Source organism: Typopeltis vanoorti, chromosome 16 (genome assembly GCF_054136105.1).
Source record: "Typopeltis vanoorti isolate ZY-2024b chromosome 16, IOZ_Tvanoo_1.0, whole genome shotgun sequence".
In the NCBI taxonomy this organism is placed as follows: Eukaryota; Metazoa; Arthropoda; class Arachnida; order Uropygi; family Thelyphonidae; genus Typopeltis; species Typopeltis vanoorti.
In genome coordinates this window covers 18,816,222-18,842,143 of record NC_143564.1, presented here as the reverse complement: position 1 = coordinate 18,842,143, position 25,922 = coordinate 18,816,222, and the positions used below count along the sequence as shown (strand labels likewise).

Below are 25,922 nucleotides of genomic sequence, written 5' to 3'. Positions count from 1 at the left end.
ATTTTATCTGCCTTTAATGTAATTATCGCTTGTTTTTGGCTCCGCCAGCGCCAAAATTTCCCCCATCGGCCACTTTTGGTACTAAATCTTTTTTTCGCGGAAATCATCTCCCCATGCCTTCAAAAGTCTCAATTAAAATTTGGTCTGATTACGTTTATTGGTTTTAAATCAACCCTGTTCAATAAAGTTGAATAAAGGCACAGTAATCAATAATAATTATCATAATAAGTAAGCACAATAAGCACTTAGTATTAATTCATTACAGCAAACAGCAACAGCTAAAAACTGAACGAATAAATCTGATTTGTTTCTGTTCTTTTTAGAAAACTGATCGAATCTTTTCTAAATTATTATAAATTTTATGACCATATTGCATTTCTAAAAGAAAAATAATCTTATAATCCCCCACCCCCATCAAAACATTGAACTTCAGTATAAATACTTACGGTTCTGGGGTATAGAAAGGATCAGAGCTATGTCGAATGTACTGAGTGCAGTGAAATATTCGGAATGCAAGTCCTGCTAGAAAATCTCGTGATGATAAGTATCCTGCTACAGGACGAAGTTGAAATCCAGTGCGCTCTGTACAAGTAAAAAAAAAAAAAAATAAATAAATAAAAATCTGAACTCGAAAAATTATATTTTATAAAGACTATATATGATTCTAGAAGAGAAGCTGATAGAACTCCCAGATCTTTATTTTAAGTTAAGAACTACAAGTTATTTAAGTACTACTTAAAATTCACTTATGATGGTTATGCAACTAGCAAGTGTCTATCGAAAAATACGTGCGAGAGGTTTAAGTTGATTTAGCTTCTAAGAAGTGAGTGAAATCAACTGTTACGTTTTTAATCAGACGAAAATCTGTGGACAACTACTCGCTGCTGTATTACAACAAACTTCTTGTTTTCTCTGTATTAATTGGCTCACTTTTTATATAGGAGTAATTTTAATGAAATGTCTTTTTTTTTTTCTTCTTTTTTTGTTGATGAAATTAGGTCAAACAGGCGAAATCTAATCTTAACTTTCAGGCCACCAGGAGGAGCGGAGGTCTCACGCAGGTGACGAAAATAATTTATAGTCCGACCACAGATCCGAGAGCTCGGCTGGCAATGTGCCAAGAAGAGTCAATTCATGTTGAAGGGGGAGAAAGAAATAAGGCGATGTACGAATTGGTCACCAACACGCGAAATCACGTGTTTTATACGTAAAAATTCCCAACTGTTATGCAAGCAAAATAATGACCACTTTAAGAATTAGAATTTTCATAAAGGAGAAGTTAATTTTCAGACGTTTTAATGTGTAATAATAAACGCTCATCCCACAATATGGATTGATTACCCTATTATCGAAATGGATTCTCCTTTTGACATGCGCAGAAGTGTCGAAGGATCTCGTATCTGTGAGCGTACTCAAGGCTCTAAATAGAGTCTTAGGCGTACTATACCAGCTAGACATTAGCAAACATTCACACCAAAATGAGAAATAAATCCGCAGTGTTGATTGAAAAGCGGAGACAGTCCTTGAAACGGCTTACCGTAGGTGTGCCAATAACAAAACAGATATCAATCGGTATAACTAGAAATCCGGTCACGGAACACGGTGACAATGTGTACAATAACGATCGATATGCAGCACCAGAATATGTTTATCAGGAGCAAGCCACTATCGGGAGCAGAGCACAGGTTAAAAAAAAAAAAAAGGTATTGTATAAAATGCTATCTAAGTTTAGCAGTAGAGAAGAATTTCATTTATTTTAAGGCTGACTGCTTAAATGCGGATTAGAACTTATTTTTTGGTGGGTGGAAATATTTTAGTAATGAAGGGTTGTATTTGACTAGTGAGCGGGCAAGGGATTTAATGGTACATTTAGGTCAGAGGGGCCAAAGTAATAAAAGAGGTATGCCTGCTGAAAGTTGCAAGATTGCGGTCGTAAAAATGGAAAGCAGTTTATTGAAATTCCATTAAAATAGTAATAAAAACATTCCTTACGCTTCAGAAATCTGCTGAGATCTTCAAGCTGTGGAACGTTGTCTTCCCTACACGAAATTTAAGAACAAAGGGAAAATTAAAATGTTTTCATGATGCTGTAAAGAAAGTGCAATCTTTATGTGGCATTAACTGACACAAATTTGATTTACTTACCGATATCCGCCAAATTTGATAAGAAGATTGAAGTTTTCTAGAAATTCTCTGCAAGCATGAGTAGGATAAAGTTTTCTTAGCTGCTTAAATACAACTCCCCTATAAAATCGTATTTGTTTGTTTAGTGGTAATATTTGCATATAAAAATGTTACTATATGATCATATAATAATAGAAATTCAAACGTTTGGCGTTTATTTTGAAAATGAATTCATTTCAGAAAAAATGCATAGCGATGTTCAATATTGAACACAATCTGAAATCATAACTTCATACTAGGAAACTTTAGAAACAATAACAAGTAAGTATTTGCAATTGTAATAAGTTAAACAATGTCTTTTTTACGCGTATTTGCTTTGCCTTTCATTTTTTGTAAACATTTTTCTGGGTTCTTAATTAACCCTGGTGGCATTTTCCTTAAACTATTTATTTCATTTGTTCCAGAGGCGTAGGTAGGGAGAGGCGGAGGGGAAGGTCTTCCCCTGGCGGCACTTTTGTTACACCCTGATATCTTAAGAATGTAAAATTCTCAGTTATCATGGTGTAACATGAAGAGCAAATAAATTAAAAACCCTGCATGAAAGATAATAGATGAATTATTTAAGAGAAACGGAAATATTCTTGCATCCAATAAAATATATAAAATATAAAGGTGTTTGTTGAACTAACTAACAAATAGAAAGAAATAAAGAATATATTAACACTTTCATTGCCAAGCTTAAAATTGGAATTTCGTGTGGTGGCCAATTTTTTTAAATTTTTTTATTTAGTTAGCGACGCCCACGCGATAACGCGTGATCGACCGACCGATGAGAACTCGCATCACGCGATATAGCGTGATTGGCAATGAACATGTTAATGTTGTAATATGATATAAAAGAGAAAATTTATCTAAGTAAGACAGAAAAGGATTAGTCATAAGAAATGGTATGTGAGAGGCTAGAGATTAAATTCATACAAAAATTCTGGAAAGGGGATTAAATTAGAGGTTAGCACAAGAAAAACAACAGGCAATCGCTTAGGGTTAATTCCCGGATTGAGACTTCAATACGGGTTCGCCGATCAAATGACATTTGGCAGAAAAACGCCACCCTAATTGGTCGGTAAAGTCAAGTCAAAAAGGGGGGCGGAGAAAAGAAGTTAGAGAAGGTGCCGTTAGGAGAGAGGGTATAAAAGGGTTAGAACCCCCCACCCCCAAAGGGCGAGGAGACTCTTTTTGGCTTTTGGTTTTGGTTCTGTTCCAGGAGAGTTCTTCGCAAACTCTTTCGTAGGGATTTCACGGTGTTTTCCTGAGTGGCGAGATAGGGGTTATATCTCCATCGTCACAACACAGAAACGAAAGTGAGCGGGATTTCGATTCCGTACTTCCTATGTAAGAAGTGAGGAATGCCATATAGTGAAAGAAAAGAAAGCATATTCTTTGTGTTTCAACTCCAGTGTCAACTACGAAAAAGGGAAAGAAGTAAAGAAATCGATGTCCACGTCGCGAGTTGTACAGCCGTTATATAGATGATTCAAAGTGTGTTCTAAGTTACGAGAGGTTAAGACGTTATCATTATTCTAATACTGAACTGTTGAAGTGACCAAGAAAACAATACTAGGACTTTAGTATATGACAGAATATAATGAAAGTAAGCTTGCTAATGTTGAAATTATATAAGAGAATTTTGCATGTCTAATATATTGTATAAGAAAGTTTAAATGTCATAGTTATGTGTCAGTGCAGTAAATGGTTTAGTTAATCTACTTAAGTTTGGATAGTTAAATAGTGTGAATTAATCTTATATGTCCGTGTCAAATGAATTTATGTGTTGAATGTGTATGGCGGCATGATCGTAATACCCATTATAGGATCATAGTTTAATTGTTTATGATAAGCTAATGTCAGTTTGTAAATATTTAGTATAGCATTGAATTGAGTAATAACTAAAATTTGAATTGTACCATGTTAAGGAATTTAATAAACCTTTTGTCCAATGATAAAAGAGTTGTCTCAAATTTCTGTCCAATGCACCACTTGAAAAATTACGAACCTAATCACGCGGGAAATTAATGTGTTAAGAAACGAGATAAAGTGTCACGACTGCAACATTGTTTCACCTTTCTGACATATTTGAGTTCTTTCTCCTTGTTTTTGTATATAATATCTCAAACTAAATATCCCAAAAGGCGCAGTATAAATACAAATATTAGGGGTACTAAGGGGAGAAATAACTTAAGTATTAGTAAAATTTTTGGTGATATCTCGAGCATAGATAATAGTAGAACATAGATAAGTGGAAATTATTAGATAGAATAAAAATCATAAATTGGGACACAACATAAATACTTTGAACTTTTGCGGTTAATTCTAAAATACAGTCTCAAGAACTCTTTTCCAAATATTGTAATCCTACTGCGAATTTTCCTCAGAATTGCTGTAAGTGTTGCTAGTTGTGAGAGGAGTTTTTCTAAATAAAATTGATTAAGAATGACCTACATTACTATGAAATAGACTTCGCCAATGTCATCGATGATTTTGCTAACAGAAAAGCAAGAAAAATAACATTTTAGAATGTTGAAATTAAAGTTTTAATTCAAAAATAAACATAGTGTTTTAATTTATTTCCCTATACGTCTTTTTGACTTTTGTAGTATTTTTGGTGTCTATTGAGGGGCGGCGAACTCAGGGACCGCACCGGGCGGTAAAAGCTCTAGCTACACCGCTGACTTGTTCCCTCATCCGTTTTCAAAGTTCGTACATCTTTGTTAATAGGGTTTGTTCTTCCTGAAGAAACTCTGTTTTTAATCCCAAAATACACTGAAAGCAGCCGTAGGATACACAAGTACATACGAATAAATACTACTTAAGTTCAGGATATAAAGCAGCTCTTAAGCTTCTTTATATCCTGAACCACTCGACCAACAGCCTGCTGGTTCGAATCCCGTCGTGGGCTTGGATGCTTGTGATTGTCTTTAGGTGGGAGATGAACGTCATTGCCCAGTTGGAGACCACTGCCCTGCTTATTGGAGACTGAAGTGGCTTGAAAAACTTCCAAAGTCAGATATCTTACAATCATAAAAAACCCTGCACTCAAACTGGTATATTTTTCAATCCCAAATCAATCGTTTTTACTTTTATTATCCATCCAAAGAACTACTTTCCTTTATTGCCTTATGAGATTATGGCGACGTGTAATTCAGCCATGTAATTCCCATGACAAGAGATATCGCACCTAGAATGAACCACGAAACGTTCAAGTAGACTAACAAACAGGTCCTACAAATACCTAGCAAAAAACTGGCTACGAAGCATGCCGACAGAAGTCTGGAAAAAAGCAACACCAGCTGTCTGATTACTTATCACTTAAACAGAACATGTACATGAGCAGATTTTGTATAAGTAATGGCTGTTTAGAACCATTACGTTTTTATATGGCAAGAAAGAGCACCATGCAGTAAGAGAAATCGAAAAAAATGTAGCTAAAAAATCGTATTTTAGCTAACCAGTCTCATCATACTACTCATCTGAGAAAAAAAAAAAAATTGAGAAAATTTAAACGGTAACTTTGTTTAAAAGGTAAGTCTACTCAAGACTATCAGCATTTCCCTTCGAACATGCTATACTCCCTGGATTCATGTCCAAGTAACTTTGCTGGTCTGGTTGGTCAAATGGTTACCGTACCAGCTCTCCAACAAACAGGAGCGAGTTCGAATCTCACCGTGGGCATGGATGTCTTTAGGGGGAGATGAATATCATCACTTGGAGTGCGAGCTTGAAAAATGTCCCAGTTGGTTTCCAGAACAGGATTTCCGGAAGATGTAAACATAAATAAAAAATTACAGAAATATGCATAAAATTAAAATGATAAAAAAACCTCACCCGTTCACGTATTGCACTATGGTATAACCAGTACATAAGATATCCATCATAATTTTGAAGCCAAATGATGAAACAAAGTTTCGAATGCTACCACAGAATCTATAAGAATGAACTTTTGGCACTGGAATACTTTGGCTTGCACTACTTAGTTAACCAACTTTTTTATTAGTACATAAATTAGGTTTCACTGGCCTTTTAGACTTTGAAGCCTTCTTAGATTATATTTTGGTACCATACTTATGCACCTACTGAAAGTTCACTTATAAAATAGCTTCTGCCTTAGTATCACCACTTCTGGGTCTGGCTCCCACTGACGAGACCTCAATAAAGGTCGAAACCGATCTGGGTAGTGACCCTTCCCTTAATGCATCGCATTATACATGTCCACAAGGAGATGTGCTTTGCATTATGGGAAATACTGAAACAAGGAATGATGAGAGCTTGGGTCACCTTTACCACGAGTTGCCTCAGTCCTGAAGATATTTCAGGCGTAAACTTTGTTTGCTTACACTTGGATAAAGGATTAAACTAAATTTATTATAAAAAAATCTCTTTGATGGAATTGCTGTGGTGTTCAAGAGGGTTTTTGTCCTTTTAGGTTTCTGCCTAATCTCTGATGAAGATCAAAGATTCGAGACAGTTGTCGGTCAAGTGAAACCTAATCACTACAGTAATAAAAGGTGAATATATGGGGCTCCTGGGTAGTCCATATTTTTTAAGTAGTGTAAACCTAGACAACTCTTATGCTCAAGGTTTTATTCTTATTAGCTGTCTGTAAAATTCGAAACTGTTTCATTTATTTGGCGTTAAAATGATGACGGATATATATTTTTTTTTTATCCTCATCATACATAAGTAATTTTGACAAACTAAAGTCTTCTAGGCTCTATGTAGGTTCTATAGATTCTTGTACCTCTCGTGTGTAGGATAAGTATTTAAAAAAAAACATTTTGCTATGATGCACTATAGGTTTACAACCTTTCGTGAGTAGGAGACACATGAAAAAAAATAAATAAATAAATAAAACTTCAGATTCGCTGATACAAAGGATCTAGATTGAATAATAAACTTACAGGTATGACCTGAAGAGGAAATATTTGGAATAAACTTTGAAACTAAAAGACAGAACATAAAACCTCTTCGGGATTTTATGTTCTCTTGTACGAGTATATGGCCACTCCATAAATCAATAGAATCCATTTAATGAATGACACAAGACTCGTGGAGTACAATAATAATGTCAGATATCAAAATCATACCAAAATATTCAATAAAAAAAAAACCTAAGAATATATCTATAATATGTAAAATACATAAAAAATGGGAAACGAAACTGATAAATCTGAATTGAGATATACATACCAAGTTTTTGTTTCTTCTGGAGTGTATTGTACTCGAGGGATTGGTTCGCCACTGTCAAGAAATATAAGAAACTAGAATAAGATGGCTGATTTCTCAAAAACGAAATTTAAATGGCTCAGTTTCTTAAATTGGATAAATACGTAACCAATTAATATGCACTTGACGCGAGCTGATGAGTATTGACTATTCCACAACGTTTGTACATATAAATTGGTATTCTGCGTATATAATATTTCACAATATTTCTAACGGTGAGTTTCTGTATCGCTTAATTACACTATTCTATTTAGACATTCCATGAGTAAGATATCCCAATTCTGATTCTAAATTTACAAGAATTTTTCTACGTTATTTGACTTATGAACTATGTTTCTGTTTTGTACTTAAATACCTCAAACCAAATGAAGAATAAAGGGTTTAATTAATAAACTCTTAATCCTTAAGATGGATGAAACTTAAATCTCGAACGCTCCAAATATTAATTACTGAAAGAGCAAAACTCAGATTTTAGTGAATTTATGCATCAGGAATGAGTTCCGCGTTTGAAACCGGTTTAGAACATGCAAATCAAAATTATGGGGAAATTCCCGTGTTACTCCTCTAAGTAAATATTGTTTGTATGGCTATATAGCCTACTTTCGTTTAGGAGTGCCCCTTTTTGCAATGTCACTGGATTTTTATTCAAATCTAGGGCATTACTGATGTTATACAGACAGATATATGAAGAATAATTATATATATATATATATATGTGTGTGTGTGTGTGTGTGTGTGTGTGTGTGTGTGTGTGTGTGTGTTAAAGATACGAAGCAATTTTATAAGCTAGGTTTTAATCATTTTTCTTTGAGGGTGGGCAGAGAGCTCTTTGGGAGGGGGAGTGAAATATAAACTATTTTTTGGCGAAGAGGAGAGATTGATGGGAAAGGGTCAGGGTGGGGTCAGGGGTGTGAGCCGTTTCGACAGTGGGTCGTCTTCGGAACTAGTGAGGAGAAGTGAATGCTATGTCATGTCGGCTAGGTGTTTCTGTCTTTGATGTACTTGTGTTGTCTCCTATTGGTCGGAGTCGTGACCTAATTTTTATGTTATGGAACTTCCAACTCTCGGAGATTATGTAGGGTCGGTGCACGTTGATCGAGTTTTCGTCACATTTTATGGCTATCGTTTCGTTTTGTTGCGTTGTTTTTATTGTGTAAATGTTCTGGAATAGGGATGTTACGGTCGCGGAAGTGTTCTTGTAGCCTTGCCCATAAAGACCTGATGGTAGAACCTGTGTAGGTGACATCACAATCTTTTTAGCAAGGAAATTTGTAAACTACGTTTTGGTGTTCTAATATTTCTTTATGTGTGTGAGATTTTGTAGGTTTTAGAAGTGTCGCTAATTTTTGGTTCGTGGTGAACATCAGCTTATGTGGTCATTGTGTTCGGAAATGTATTTGTAGGCTTTGAATGCTTGGTTGGCGTAATTTATTATCCCATAGCAGTTCATAATACACGCATTATAACTTTAATTATTGCTAAATCCCCATCTGAGATAGAATTTTGAATTATGTTTTTTTTTTTTTTTTTTTTCTCCCCCTAAAACAATATTATTTGTTTCGTTTTTATTAGGTAAGTCTTCACAGGAGACGCACATATATGTGTGAGCGTTGGTGAACATCGCTAAAAGTCACAAGAAACTTCTTTCAAGTAAGACCTGTCTAAACTTCATCCTTCAGCGTTTAATCCTAACAAAACCTATAATCTGAATAACCTGATATTAAGAAAAATATATGCAATTGCAAATTATTAGATCTCAAAAGACCACTTACTGTTTATATCTCATAGCAATGTCTGTGAAATACTTGCGTCTCTGCCTATAAGTATTGTCTTTAAAACCCTGAAATGTTTAACATTATAAATAACATTACTTTCTGAATATGAATTAAAAATATAAGAGTGACCAATACTGGATAATATTTCAATAATTTCAGCCTGTGAATACCTTAATAATTATTGTAAATTATCGTATCTTACATCGTTTGTTTTATTTTTGGTTAATAAAAATGTTATAGTAAAATACAGCTTTAAATCTAATATTAAAATATTTTACTGTGAAATATAAAGTAATCAAATATCGACGTATGTTGAAAGAATATTTCTAATATTTCTTAATCGCCAGATTAGATTGCGCCGTGAGACAAACAATTAAATATCACCAGTGATGGATTAAAATCAGTGGCGGCTCGTGGCTTGAAATCGTGGGGGCGCTGCAACTTTCGAAATATGTACATACACACTGTAAATACAGTGTATACGTGTTTGGATAAAATATCAAAATTATGGTAAAAATTTAAAAAAAAATTAAACATGAAAAAATATGGTTTATTGTCGATAAAATTGTACAGTTCAGTATAATTCAAAATTACTTAAAAATAAAACCCATTCCTTTAATTGGAATCAATTAAAGGAATTAATAAAAACTGTAAATCAATTAAAGAAATTGATTTACAATTTTTGGACATTACAATTAAATCCTTTAATTGTAATGTCCAAATATTTAAAGAGACGGAGTAAGCACGATAAGCACTACGAACACTCTACTACTGACGTAAACTGCATATAAACAACAGTGCCACTGCGCGACGGACAGTGCCGCACTACGCTAATAGCGCGCATCCTACTATGACGTGCATATGCTTGCGCGCGTAGCAATATGACACTGTGGTAAACGCAGTGCTGCTAGCGCCCTCCTAAGTGCTACAAGATGGATTTTTATTATTATTTATACAAAATAAGAGAATGGTATAGGACTGTTGATGATCAAATTAAATATTACAAGCAAATATAAATAAACTAATAAATATATTTATATAGAGAGAAAAATTGGGGGTGCTGCAGTTCTGTATTGCCTATGCACGAACCGCCCCTGATTATAATACAAATATATAAGAAAATCTCCAATTGCTATTTTGTTTTTATTACAAGAGAAACATTAATGCAAAACGATTACATAATAATATTAATTAAATGTTTGCTCTACGGGGATATCAAACAATAAAACTGTTTATAAACTTTTCTAAATTTAAATTATAAACTATGTCCGCTCTATCGATAGAGTTGCTAGACCAACCAATCTTTCTTGTCATTGCTGTTCGCAAATAATTTTGAATCAGTTTAAGCTTGGAAAAACTTCTTTCCGCACTTGCTACGCTAGCAGAAACTGTTAACAATATCCTTAGTCCGATGGTTACGTTGGGCTAAATTTCTACAAGATTTTGATTATTTTATTTTGATTGTTTTGATTATTTTATATATGATAAAATTTGGTAAGGACCACTTTTCTCTTGTATTATTTATTATTATTGAGAGAATTTTTAATTCTTCAAATAAATTGACTGCATCTAAATCAGATGTTGTAAAATCTCTTGTTGCCCTAATAATGGCGTCTACCGCAATATGGCCGAACAAACGCCCTTATTAAGCGGCGCCGTGAGGCAGGCTGCCTCTATGCTACACCCTGTCGACGGTACTGTCTAAGAAACATTATTGGAAGTTCTAATTGTATCAGTAACACGAAGAGAACTTGCAGGAATGGGACTCGACAGGGAAAGGCGTCAGAAGCCTTGCTGAAATAAAGTATTTATTTGCAGGGTGATTCTTATATTCCGGACACATTTTCTAATAAACCATTATTATAATATAATTTGCAAATTAGCGCAATGCCTTCTTAAGCACATTCACACGTGCATGGGTTGCAAAACATAGCATGCTAATTGAAGTATAAAAACACATTCAATAAACTTTATTGCATGCAAAGCGTACATTCGCTTAACATACTTACAGGGTGATCGGCGTCCAGTTCTGCTCCGTACATCAAAACACGACAGGCTGTTTTATTCAAATCGGACAGTTTACGTGGAAACCATGGCATCGCTTCGAAATCTGCAAGAACATATTTTTTGCCTCTGAGACTTCTGTGATTCAGATAATCTAATTTGAATTCCGACATACAGATCACAAAACTACTGAAGAGCAAACCGTTTTATTGGCTTGTAATAGGTTTAGCGGTATTGATATGAACACAGATGGATAAGAAAATAACTATTTATTAACTTAGATGCTAATATTTCGCTGGTATTATATCCAGCATCTTCAGAGCACAAAACACAAAGTTTGTTACAAATGCAAGACAACCACAATCCGGTGTAACAGCTGGGCTAGTATAAGTAATTGCAGCGTGCAACACAAGACTAAAGTCCTATGGCGCCATCTAGGTTAAACAAAATTAAAATTAAAATAAATAAAAAAGTTCAAAATTTTGAAATAGTAGTCCAAATGATAGTCTTAGAAAGTTTAAAAAATAAAAGAAAAGAAAAAATAAATAAAATAAAATAAAAGTAATAAATATTAATTTGGTCTTAGGATGACAGTCTCCCAAATCTTTGGTAGATTTACAGCCATACTTGTTAAGGTTTGGAGTATGTTTTAAGGCTTCTGTTGATTCCAGGAACAACCTCTCTGACTTGTAGAAGCTTCTGTGCATTACTTTTGTTTATTTCCAATCGATCCTGTGTGCTGGGGTATCCAAAGCATGGTCTGCCAGACCCGACTTGCCATAGCGAAAGTGTCGGATATATTACTAGCGAAATATTAGCTTTTAAGTTAATAAATAGTTATTTTCTTATCCATCTGTGTTCATATCAATACCGTTAAATCTATTACAACATGTCTGATGAACAAATAAGCCTATCCAGGCGTGTTTTATTGGCTGCTCGGCTAGTTATAGACCTCGTTATGTTATGTTATAGACCTCGCCATAAGAGTTACAGTAATAAATACGATGGGATGGTTTAATATCCTGGACACTCATTACGCATTTAGGCTAAAAAAATATTATTTCTTTACTGTTAAACTATTTTTAACAGTTGCAACCATTATTACAATTGTCATGAGCAATATCCGTCTCTTATGGTTATTATTTTTTGTCATCTTCCTCATTTATTATAAATTTCTGAAGAAATAAGATATACGATACTAGGAAACTAGTCTTTATATGTGATTTGTATAACAGAATTCACTTGAATAATTCGACTTTGCCTAATATAACAAATTATGTAATTTTTTCTTTTTTTTTGTGCGTGTGTGTGTGGAAAGAGAGAGAGAGAGAGAGAGAGAGAGAGAGTTAGCAAATTGTTTTTCCAATAAAAGCAGGATTATAAGAAAAACCTTTGCAAATAATCCATTATTTATATATAGTTTTATATATACCTGTTTTATACTGATCACAAATTAATTTTCGATTGTCCATAATTCCGATATTTTCGTGATGTCTGTTACAAATTTCGTTATTCAATGACTCCTATCACAAACTCCATAGTTCACTCGGTATCCAGGATGTCCTTTGGCTGGAAACTTCCCGTTTAGGAAGCGAAAAACCATTATCGGGGTTTTTCGAGTGAAGGTGAATTAGCCGGTCTCATAGGAGGGTTGAAAGGGGTTTTTCTCTGAGAAACTCAGATTTTTTCATCCTTTCATTTCGCAGAACAAGCATACTTGCCAGAAGTACAGGGTGGCCATAAAATAATTATCCCTCTTTGGAGGTCTGTAGCTAAAACCAATAAACGGAGATGATTTCCGCGAGAAAATAAATTTAGTAGCAAAAGTCGTCGATAGGGGAAATTTCGGCGCTGGCGGAGCCGAAAGCAGTCAAATATTTGCAGTAAACGCAGGTAAAAAGGATTATGCAAATTTTGCTGTGCGTACGTGACAGCAGCGCCACCAGTTCCACTTAAAACGCGATTGAGAACGTTCAGGCAGTTATACGAATGACTGACGAATTGTGCTCAATATGCGTCCTACCTTGCCTCAGCGTGCTTTACTTGTTAAATTGTTTTACCTTAAACAGTGTAATGCCGTAGCGGCCCTCCGGGAATTTAGAAGGCTTCGTAACCTGAGTACAGGTGTCAGCTGTAGCACTGAGAGCTGTGATTAAGAAGTTTGAAGAAACTGGATCACTAGGAGTTAGACTGGCAGAGGACGGGAAGCAGTGCAAGAAGAGATAGTAACAGACGTTGCTACCGTCGAAATGTTATTATTCCATTTTATCTGCCTTTAATGTAATTATCAGATTGTTTTTGGCTCCTCAAGCGCCAAAATTTCCCCTATCGGCGAATTTTGGTACTAAATCTTTTTTTCGCGGAAATCATCTCCCCATGCCTTCCAAAGTCTCAATATAAAATTTGGTCTCATTCCGTTTATTGGTTTTAGCTACAGATGATTCCAAAGAGGGGAAAGTTATTTTATGGCCACCCTGTACAAACGCAATTCGCAATCCTTTTATCCTATTTAATCAGTTTATCCTATTTGACAATGCAAATAGGATAAACTGCCTCATAGGCAGTAATCCTGTCCTATCCTTCTCATCCGTCCTAGGACAACTTGAGTCCCCTCCTAAACAGGGGTTATTGGCATATTAATGCAGCCGGTTTGCCACTCCTCTGCCACATCCCCAAAGGGCGATATTCATGACTGTATCCATGTGTGCTCACGGGGACAGTTTGCCTGCTGACGGGATGAAAATCCCCAGATAAACTGGGGGTAAAAACCGTGCTGTCCACGCTCAAAACCGGCTAACTTGGTTATGGCTGATTATTGCTCCTGACAGGCCAACGAATCTAACTCGTGTCTATCAGGAAGCCTAAAGACGACTTCCTTTCTACTTCGAAAAAGGAAAATGAGAAGAAATTCTGTATGGTAGTTTTGAAGGGCGTGTCAAGGGTTATAGCACAATTCATCATCATCATGTTTGTCAAGGATTTCGACTTAGAGTGGCCTGTTCCAGTTTATATATATATATATATATATATATATATATGTTAAAGCTACCAAGCAATTTTAAACCTGGTTTTACTCCATTTCCCAAGTAAGCAAACAAACAAACAAGTCAAGTTTGCGCCTGCAAGTGTTGCAAGTCTAGCTGACCCACAAAGTAGTGCAAGTCAAGGCAACTCGTGGTAAAGGTAGAATAAGCTCTGATCACTGTTCTTAATATTTACCCTTAATGCAAAGCCCATCTCCTTGAGGAGATGTATGATGCTACATATTAAAGGCAAGGGGTCACTACCCAAACCGGTTTCGGCCTTTATTGAGGTCTCATCAGTGGGAGCCAGGCTTAGAAATACCAAACTTAGGAATACCAAATCTTAGGAATACCAAGATTTAAGGAAACCGGTCTGGGTAGTGGCCCCTTGCCTTTAATGCATAGCATCATACATCTCCTCAAGGATATGGGCTTTGCATTAAGGGTAAATATTAAGAATAGTGATCAAAGCTTATTCTACCTTTACCACGAGTTGCCTAGACTTGCACTACTTTGAGGGTCAGCTAGACTTCCAATACGTTTGTTTCCTGTCACAGGCAGTAATCTGATTCAAATTCGAAGAATTTTGATCCCAGATATTTATCAAATTTCATTAAATTCCATTCAGCCAAAGCAGAATTATTAATATTAGTTGGAATCATTTTGATAATAATCTGACTAACCGAAACTGAGCTTCATGGCCACCTTATGTACATCCTGAGACCATCTTTTCAAAACTTTTACAAATAATCTGGATCCGTGATTACTTTTAATGGATTAAAATCGCAAGTTGGTGATGTTATGATCACCAACTTGAGAGGTGATTATTGAATGCCATCACTCCATACAGTAATTCGTCAGCTATCTTCATATAATCCTCCATCAGTGGCTTTAACAGGCAATTAAGTGCCCATAGTCGTCCAATTATCATTTGGATTCCCTAACCAAGAAGAAATCTGAACACAAATACATTTATAGTTCGTTTTACAGCGGTTCTTTCAAAGAATTCTATTATAAATTCAAACATTTCACCCATTTGTTTTCTTTTATTACATATTATTTTTTATTTGGAGGCATACTAATCTCAGGTTCTACGCTGTAACTTATTCATAAACCAATAAACACTGAGATTAAGATTGCTTTCCAACTACCAGGTTGCGGATTCGAATCCCACCGTGGGCTGGATGTTTGTGATTGTCGTTAAGTGGAAGATGAACTTCATCGTCCGATGTGAGACACTGGCCCGCTTATTGGAGATTATTTATTTATTTATTTTATTTTATTAACTATTTAGCACTTAAACAGTGATACATACTACGGCTCCCGCATGTAGGACCAGAAGAAGCCTAGGCCCCCAATAATATTCTATACTATCTAACTCCAGACCTGGAGATTTGAGAAGACATTCTCCGGTAAGTCCTCCAGTGTGCCCTACAAGGCACTTGAAGTCAGCCCGAGAGAGTCCAAAGCTTAGTAAGTTCATATAACTGCTGACTCCATAAACATTTAAAATATACAGTTGCAAAGGTAAATTTTGGTAGAATGTGATTTTCTTCCTGAAGTAACCGTACCAAGTCTTGGTTTTCAGCATAGTAGGCAGACAGGCAGCTCTCTCGTGATGCAGGGCAGTGAGTGGTCGCCCAGTACCCACAAGTTGTACTCATCAACGACCAACTCATTTCCTGTTTTAAATATAAGGTCAGGCTTCCTTAATCCAGTGTTAGTACCATAGTGGAGTTCTACTACTGTAATCCAACCTTTGTTCCGCAACCTATTCTCCATAACCCTCACTATATTGCATTGTGTCTTCTGACATGTACTCCATGTGTGCAATAACAACATTGAGCAACATGAACTCTAACGGCCTGCTCTGCAGTTCTTGTTAGCACTTCTTCCCTGAGTTATACGAGCTAGAATCGGCAGAGCATTGATTCTTGTCCAAATTAAATCTATATATTTGAAACCAGGCAAGAAGCCAGTTCCCTCGTTGATCCATTGATACCGAGGGAATGTGCTTAGATTCTTACAATGCAGCTCCATCGACTGAATGATGCAACATTAAAGCCCATCTCTATTGTTCAGCCAAGACAGTCGTAATCGGTGTCCTTCCATCAAGCACCCGTCCAAAGATACGTCGATAATCATCCTTAATACATGAAGTCCTAGAAACAACAAGACATACTTCCGAAGTAGAGATAGAAAATTTCTGTAATCTGATAGATGTATTCTAGGCACTAACCATTAACTAGAGAATCCCAAGACTTACATGGTTTACAGTGTCATGGAAAAATGCCTAGCACATCGTAAGGAAGGCGTAACCACGAACGGAGTGATAAGCGATCTTCGAGAGAGATTTTAGCTAGGACTAACCTATGGTAATGTCTAAGAAGGGAAATGATTCAGAATGAAGAGTCTCTGCGGAGGTTTAAGTGGAGCTCTACCGAGAGAAGAAAGAAAAGATCCCAAAGTGGACGGGAAGGAGGAATGACCTGTCGGAGAGAAGAAAACACCAAGGTATCTCCATTCCTCCAGAACCGAGGTAGAATGCAAGGACATGACGTGCAGGGAAACTCAAATTTCTCAACCTTCAATTTCTTGTCTCCACCTGTGGGAGAAGGGAAAGCGTATTTGACTTTGTTATACTGATGTTTAAGCCTCGCCTATCTTTAATATTCCTGCAAGCCTTCTCTAGTAGAGGCCATGCATCATCAGCAAATGACAGATGAAGTGGCTTGAAAAAAAAAATATATATATATAATTAATAAAAAGTAGAAAAAATCCTAAGCCCACCCACGGTGCACTATAGGGGAGTCACACACACACACACACACACACACACACACACACACACACACACACACACACACACACACACACACACACACACACACACACACACACACACACACACACACACACACACACACAAATAATGTTATGAGTTTATTGGGAATCTCTGCAATCTCATAATTACACAATGCGACCTGTAACTGCAACGAATGCTTGATCTTAGCTATTGCTAAGAAGTTCGTATTATTTTGTATGCTTAGAATTTTACATGCCGATCCAATGTTAACCTAAACCGACTATGGTGACGAAGATTAGTAGTAGTTTCAAATTATAGTAAAATTTTCTCAGCATCAGATATACCAGTGTTTCCCAACCTTTTTGATGTCGCGTACCCCCTGTAGCGAATGTTAATTCACCGCGGCCCTCATAAAATCCAAAATGGAAATTTTTTATATATTTTGCATATCATAAAGATGAAGTAATAAATGACAATTTTACAACACTAAATGTGTCATTTATGACAAAGCAATACTGTTATAAATGGAGATATTTGGAAGAATATGAATATATCGATTAGGCCAGGTGTGAACAACAGGTGTGAGCAACATGATAAGATAAAGTTTAATGAAAATAAATTATCCCACGAACTCCCTTTGAATTACTCGCGGATCCCCAGGGGTTTGTCGACCACAGTTTGGGAAACACTGAGATATACGTTTGCTGAGACAATCAGACGCTATCTATTTTATGCGGAAGTGCCGCATATCGAGACAACGTAAGTTTATTTCGAAAGGTAGTTTTGAAATTTGAGCGAAGGGGGAATAGCTAACGCTACCTTTTAAAAATTTAATATACTTTAAAAGCTAACAGTTTAAAAGAATAAAAATACAACTTTACACCCAACACACACATTTATTTCAGTGTTTTATGACTCATTAGCATAATAATATAATTTAAATTTGATGGCAACTCTTACTCCACATTTACCATTCTGTAGTACTGGACTAGTGGGTGTAGCTGGAATATCCATCAACTCAACTTTTCCTTTTTCATATTCTTCTAGTGAAATGCATTCCACCTCATGCTGAAGGGCGTGGATCAAATCTTTCATTTGCTCTCTCTCACAGTTTATGTCTACGTATATTTCGTACTGCGTTGGTAATTTTCGGGACTTTCTTGATTCAATATGCACGACATTCACGTTCTTTTCCTAGAAAAACGAACAAAACAATTTGAAAACATTGATGCAAGTAAAGTCATTATTTCAATATGAAAATATTGACATTGAGATTTCTTTTAAATATGTCAACCATATTGCGTAGCATCTCAAACAGTGAATTACACGAGATTTCCTTTGAAATTCATGGGGTTTAAATTGTAAGGGAAGTCAACTTTCTTAAATATTTTGAATATTATCTACCAACGTGCTATCAAAATTAAGTAGCTGTGATGAATCATAATTTTTGTACGAATTTATATTTTATATATTTTTTATAGTTCATATTTTTATATTTCAAGTTTATATATATAATCCAGCAGAGGCACAAGAAAGAGATGGATTTCACGGACCCTCGTCACACTCGACGTTGGTTCGTAGATAACTGCGTCGCCATTCAAAATTCCGTGGCACTACTTGTGCATATCCTGATCCGATTTTCTAACATAAAGAATTTAATGTTTAGCTGAGATGAATCATTATTTTGTAACAGCAGTAAGGGACAACCAGCCGAGTGGATATTGTCTCCGTTCTCCCCAACTAAGAGACTGGAAGTTTGAAAAAAAACTTAAATGATAAATCGACATTTTTTATATTTTACATATCATAAAGATGTATATCTAAGATAATCAGAAAAGTAAAATGAGTTAATTGGTTTGCATCTATCAAACCAATCCCTTTTCACAAATTTTCGACAATTTAAAATTCAATCACGAACCAACAATGAGAAATAAAAATCTGCGGCAAATATAAAAAGCAGTTTCTAAATGGTAATATACGATGCACATTAACAGAAAGGAAAATACATAGTAATAATTACAAATTTTGTATTACAGCCATCTAATATGTAAGTTGTTTAGTTTGAGTCCACTTTTCTGTAGTCATACTTTTATCATTATAAAGAGGGAAGTAGTAAAATACGATTTCTTAATTTTCAGCAAATAGCCTTTATTTTATAATATCATCATCAGTGACACTAACAGACACTTAAGCGCCCAATACTTTCCAAGTATATTTGGATGTCGTAACCATGGCTATATATATTCTTGTCTGCAAATTGCGTATGTTCTATTTGCCGGTTTTCCTGGTTGAGGAACAAAAAACCCTGCCATCGCTATATAAGACCAGCTAACTCTCCTTCAGTTGAAAAGTCCTGACAAAAGTTCTTCGCGTCCTACACTTGATTCGAACTCAGTTCTTTCCAACCAAAGGTCTTCGTTTATGCCAAATGAGCTACGGAAGCTCTATTATATAAATATAACAAAGGTAAATATATGTAAATATACACCATCTGTCCAAAAGGAAACCGAACTTTTCGATAATAGCAGAAACTAGTGGCGTCACCTGTTTTATCTTTTTGTTGTCGAAAGCGGCAACCTTCATTAGCGTTGTTGTGTCAACTGTTTATGACATTTGTTTCATTAGAAGCCGAGTTATAGTGCCAAGAGTGACAGTGTGTTTTTGACGAACGGCCGGTAGTCACGATATTCATGCCGTTCCCGACGAATTCACGCCATCAATCGCTTCAAAAACTTCGAGATAAAACTCACCATTGACCGTTTGGCCAGGCAAAATGAATTCATTGTGGACAATGCCCTTGGAATCGCAGAAACAAATCACCGTTGTCTTTAGTTTTGACTTCTCCAAGCGACTTATTTTCGGATGCTCCTCTTCTGGTGGTCTCCACTCAGAACTCTGCCGCTTTGTTTCGGGCTCATACTCAAAACATCACGTTTCGTCACCAGTAACGATCTTTTCAAGGAAGTTTGAGTCCTTACGAGCGGTTTTAATGAGGTTCTTATAGTGTTCAGTCCGATACATTTTTTGGTAGTCGGTCAACTTGTGGGGAATAAATCGCGAATTCAATTTACGAAGGCCCAAACTCTCGGTCAAAATGTTGTGTACAGTTGATTTTGGAATCTCCAATTCATCTTCAATCAATCGCACCGACTATTTCGGATTTTCTTTGATGAAATCACGCACTTTTTGAATGTTAACTTCGCTCTGTCCAGTTTTTGGATGGTCCGGCTTTTTGTCGTCTTCATGCGTCTCACGACCACTTTGAAATCGCTTAAACCACTCGGAAACTTGAGTACGGGATAAGCATTCATCACCGTATGTTTTTTGAAGCATTTGATGCGTTTCAAGTAAGACTTTTACCAAGTTTAACACAAACGTCAATCGCAACTCTCTGTTTGAAACTCATTTTCCGACCGTTCGTCAAAACACACAGTAACTCTTGGCACTATAACTCAGCTATAGTGCCAAGAGTGACAGTGTGTTGACACACTGTCACTAATGAAGGTTGCCGTTTTCCACGACAAAAAGATACAACTGGTGGCGCCAATAGTTTCGTCTATTTTCAAAAAGTTCGGTTTCTTTTCGGACAGAGAGTGTATGATAAGATTTATAAATTTCGTTTTTATCTTACCATAAATTTGTCGCTCAGTGTTGAGATCTTAGAGCTTATTCCCAATGAAGAAATCATCTATTTTTGAGTATGAAAACTACAAGTTAAAAAAATTAAATAAAAATAAATAAAAAATAAAAAAAAAGAGATAAATAACCTCTTCATTAAAAGTAATGTAAGAGTTAAAATGAACTCTCAGTGCAAATCGCTATGAATTACTCAAATTTAATACTGAACAAGCATGCTTTATTTATTTATTTATTTTATTAATTAATTTTTTTTTTTTTTTCAGAACACATCAAATCCTTTAAATTTTCTATAGACCTGCAGAAAAACCATTTAGTTTCCTCAATCATACTGTATTATTAAGAAGAAAGTACACTGCTAACGAGTAGCCTATTGATGCAATCGTACTTGGAAAATAGACAGCAAGAAATTCAAAAACAAAACATTCGGCGAATAATATCAACTCATCAAAACGGAAGTCCTTTAAAATTCGGTTCTGATCTCACGTAATTTCTCAGTTACGTAAACGATCTGTGTTCAACGGCTCTGAAACAAAACCTAAGCAACTATTACATGTATTATTATTATTACTCGACACCTCCAAGGACTTATCAAGGGAAGACACTCCACACTACGCAACCCGCCGTCTACACTAGTTAATTATCCATCTAAACACTCAATAATAGTATTTTTGTCTGATAAAACAACGTTTTATCAGACAAAAATTGGACCATTTCAAGAAACAAAATTAGGCTGTGTGTGTGAATTGAAAATTCGCGTGTGTGAGACCAGGTCCGAGAGTATCTGAAGCCCCTAGGCAAAGAAAATTTAGGCATCCCTACACATTGTCTCTCTATATAGTGTATGTTTTGTCATACTCACACAAGTACACGTACATCTACACATGTGGATGCATGTGCAGCCGTCTGCGTCCACCTACATAGACGGCTTGACTTATTTCAGTTTTTTTTTATTATTAATCAAGGTTTTACTAATTTTTTTTCGAAGGTTGTAATTTTCCCCAGAACTATGTAGCAAAATCTGGCTCTCCGAAGTCTTATCTCCCCTAGGCGATTGCCTAAGTTCGCCTAATGATAAAAAAATATAAAAATATAAAAATATTTTTATATTTTTTACAAAACCGTTACCACAAAATAATTTCGAACAGCGTTAATTTGTCACAGACTTCATAACAGTTCTCTGGAAAACAATGGAAATATCGACAATCGGAAATTCAACTCTAAGAGTTTGAAAATATATTCTGTAAATAAGAAAATGATCGAAGACATCATAAAAAGGGATGTTCTGTAATAGCATTGGTTCAGAACACCACTTCAATTATCACATTTGAACTAAGAGATGAACATTGTAGACGTAATTCTGTTTTGCCTAATTTTGTCATTAAAATGGTCCATATGGAATGCCTCAATAAATTAAGAATAGTGATCCTAAATTGAATGAATCCAAAGCTCACCGGTATCATTTCCAATTGCTTTGCCAATAAAACATAATTACAATAAATATGTATTATCATATGGAATCATCTTCTACTGGGCTTTTAAGAATCGGTTCATCTTTACGAGCCTCTTCCCCCCCCCCGCCCCAACCAATAATATTTATATATTATTATTATTATTATTCCTGATACCTCCAAGGAGTCCGAAGACTCATCGCGGGAGGACATCTACAACTGTCTCAACCACTACACCGAACTTCTACTATGAATCGTCTCCATCAACGCCATCTACCGCCCACCTCCACCACCACCCCAACTAAGAGTTTTTGTTATGTAAGCTTAAATATATAACAATAACTTAAGCGTAACATACGAGTTGTTATGTCATCTGGAATGTAGCCCACTTAACCAAGGATTTCCCCATGCTTTCATCAGAGCGAACAATGAAAACTAAATTGCTATAATTTGAAACTGATAAGTACTATCAATATACGACGCATCCATGAAACTGAGATCCCCACTTTATTTTGAGCAGGAGAAAAAATGAGTATTGCACTTAAACGAACATCGTGTATCTATGTTTCGCAAAAATTATGTGCTAATTTTATGTGCTAAGCAGTTGTAAAATATGAAATGTACACTCAAGTATATAAATATTATTGGGGGAGTGAAGATGCTCGTCAGTGGTGGCTCGTGACTTGAAATCGTGGGGATGCTGCAACTTTCGAAATATAAGTGTGCATGTATATACACACTTATATTTTATCTTTGGATAAAATATCAAAATTATGGTAAAAATTAAACATGAAAAAATATTGTTTATTATCGATAAAATTATACAGTTTGGTATAATTCAAAATTACTTAAAAATAAAATCCATTCCTTTAATTGTAATTAAAGGAATGGATTTACAATTTTTGGACAATACAATTAAATCCTTTAATTGTAATGTCCAAATATTTAAAGAGACGGAGTAAGCACTATAAGCACTACGAACATCACTACAGGCGCAAACTGCATATAAACAACAGTGGAACTGCGCGATGGACAGTGCCGCATTATGCTATAGCTCGCATCTCACTATGGCGTGTGCATATGCTTGCGCGCGTAGCAATATGACACTGTGGTAAACACAGTGCTGCTAGCGCCCTCCTAAGTGCTACGAGATGGATTGTTATTATTTTTATACAAAATAAGAGAATTGTATAGGATTGCTGATGATAAAATTAAATATTACAAGCAAATATAAATAAATAAATTAATATATTTATAGAGCGAGAAAATTGGGGGTGCTGAAGTTCTGTACTGCCTATGCACGAGCCGCCCCTGATGCTCGTAGAGATGAACAGAATCTTAAAAGCCTAGTGGAAAAAAGCTGAAGAACACATTGACTAGCAAAAAGCATCGATCGTCAAGGGCGGAAGAATCAAAATACTCTAGTGGAGGTAATATATATATATATATATATATATAGGAGATAAATATCACGATGGATGGTGAAATGTTCTCGGTGATTAAGATAGTTCCGATATAGCGGAAAATAACACAACAGAAGAAATTAGAGATGGTGAATGCAATCATATTTGCCCTTCAATGTTGAAATGAACTCATGATCTGAAATGTGAAAAAGTAAACGCAGTAGATGATATATGACCAGAAATAATCAAATGTTTAAAGTGAATATGGTACTTAATTCGGGTTTAATTAGGTCAAAATCAAATGGCTGAAGTATAATGCCCATTATTGCTACATAATAAAAGGAAATAAAACTGAATGCGAGAATTATAGATGAAATTTCCCTCCAGGGTGTTCTCTAGTGGTGGTTATCAGGGCCCGTTTTTACTTTAAAACAAACAGTCGAAATCATAACACGAATGTATGTTTCAATTTTCTAGATCTGAATAAAAGTTATGTGTGGGACATTATTCAGCCTATAATAAATTTAGTTTGAGCTTTTCAGGACTGAGGCAACTCGTGGTAAAGGTGGACCAAGCTTTCATCACTCCTTGTCTTAGTATCGCCTGTATCCCTTGGATAAAGGATTAAACTAAATTTGTTATACCCTAACCAAGTGGGAAAAAACTTCCAACATTTTTCTCTAAATCCAGAGTAATTTTAATAATAAGGTGAGACACCTTTTGGCAACTCGCATAGGTAAATATGACTTCTCCATTGCTTCCACCGTAGTAATACCATCTCTGGGTCTGGCTCCCACTGACGAGACCTCAATAAAGGTCGAAACCGGTCTGGGTAGTGGCCCTTCCCTTAATGCATAGCATTATACATGTCCGCAAGGGGATGTGCTTTGCATTATGGGAGATACTAAGACAAGGAGTGATGAGAGCTTGGTCCACCTTTATCACGAGTTGCCTCAGTCCTGAAGATACTTCAGACGCAAACTTTGTTTGCTTACACTTGGATAAAGGATTAAACTAAATTTATTATAGCCTAACCAAGTGAAAATAACTTCCAACATTTATACAGTCTACGCTTAGGTTGTAAGTTAGCATCACTAAAAATATATTATTATGCAGCAGAACAAAAGGTGAACTTAATAGCCCCCTGGGTGCCAAAAGCAAATTCGGCCCTATGTAACACGAACAACTACGCAAATGGACTTCACGCATAACAGAAATAAGTGTTGGAACTACCAAAAATAAATAGAAGATCACCGCAAACTATTGACATTGTTATTAATGAAGAAACCACAAATTAAAATTCGCTATGATGTTGGTCCAAATCAAACATAAAAACATATAAGTAATTTACAAACTGTGCAGCTACGTATAGCAGCAACAAAATTAGCAATAGGATTTGGGAATCAAAGCCCAGAAAACATCAGCATAAATTTTAAAAGAGCCTAGTCATGGAAGTTCAAGACTAACCTTGTATAGGGAACTTCTCGGAAGTTCTCTATACAAGGTTACTGTTAAAAATATCTATTAAATTAAACGCAGTTTAGTAATCAGGATAAATGTTGCTTTTAAATGATCAATTGTTGAAAAACACAAATAATATTTAAGAAAGCAAGCATTTCCTTATAAGTATCTAAAACAGAGAATTTATAATGCACGGTAAAGTGAGAATTCATTTAATCAGATTGCTTGTTCAAAGTTTATTCTAAATCCAAAATGTAGTTGTTTAGCTTCCAGAAAACTTCAGCCATTATATGTATTCAAGTAACTTATGAATTAGCGCACAAGCTCCAATATACTTATCAGAAGTTACCAACTTCAATTAGTGCATCAACTACAGTATTTCAGGATCTGCGTGTGCGATAATCAAATCATAGATTTTATTATTCCTCTATATATAGGTTCTGGAAAACAATCCAGAGGAAAAAAAAGGCATGTTAGTATACATTTAAGAGTTCGGATTATTTGTCTTTTCATTTTTTTAATTACGCATTTTGTTAATGTATTTTAAGTCAGTTTTAGAAAGGAAAGCGTGAAGGCGAGGCTTCACGAAAGAGATACACGAAATCAATGCATATCCCTTCCAAAACTTGTTGAAACTACGTGGCATGATATAATCATCTTTTTAACGCTTCATGTTACAAAATGTTCGATTATTGTTATTATTATGTGCATCTCCAAGGAATCCAAAGACTCATCGAAGGAGGGCCTACTCTACAACTGAGATCTACGAAGCGTGGTCAATATTATTGTTTATTTTTAAGCACAACCCCTGCATGTAATCACTATTACATGCATTTATTTCAATATAGTATAGCATCAAAAACACTTTTTCGTTAACATTATTGCATTGCAAGTTACCGTTGTGGTTATGACCGCAATGTACGCACTACATCTTCAAAATTTGATTTCCTTTAACGCTA

General features: G+C 35.5%; 1 protein-coding gene across 1 annotated transcript in view; it reads right to left on the bottom strand.

Annotated features, from left to right (window-relative positions):
- Nucleotides 1-25,922, bottom strand: part of LOC150097878 (tryptophan 5-hydroxylase 1-like) — a 78,528-nt gene that overhangs the window by 12,567 nt on the left and 40,039 nt on the right. Inside the window, exons 3-9 of the mRNA XM_090406618.1 lie at nucleotides 17,984-18,206; nucleotides 11,189-11,289; nucleotides 9,177-9,244; nucleotides 7,369-7,419; nucleotides 2,146-2,244; nucleotides 1,993-2,039; nucleotides 447-582 (exon numbers count right to left, since the gene is read on the bottom strand). Of these exons, the coding sequence (XP_090262744.1) occupies nucleotides 447-582; nucleotides 1,993-2,039; nucleotides 2,146-2,244; nucleotides 7,369-7,419; nucleotides 9,177-9,244; nucleotides 11,189-11,289; nucleotides 17,984-18,206 (725 nt within the window). The remainder of the gene's footprint in view (nucleotides 1-446; nucleotides 583-1,992; nucleotides 2,040-2,145; nucleotides 2,245-7,368; nucleotides 7,420-9,176; nucleotides 9,245-11,188; nucleotides 11,290-17,983; nucleotides 18,207-25,922) is intronic.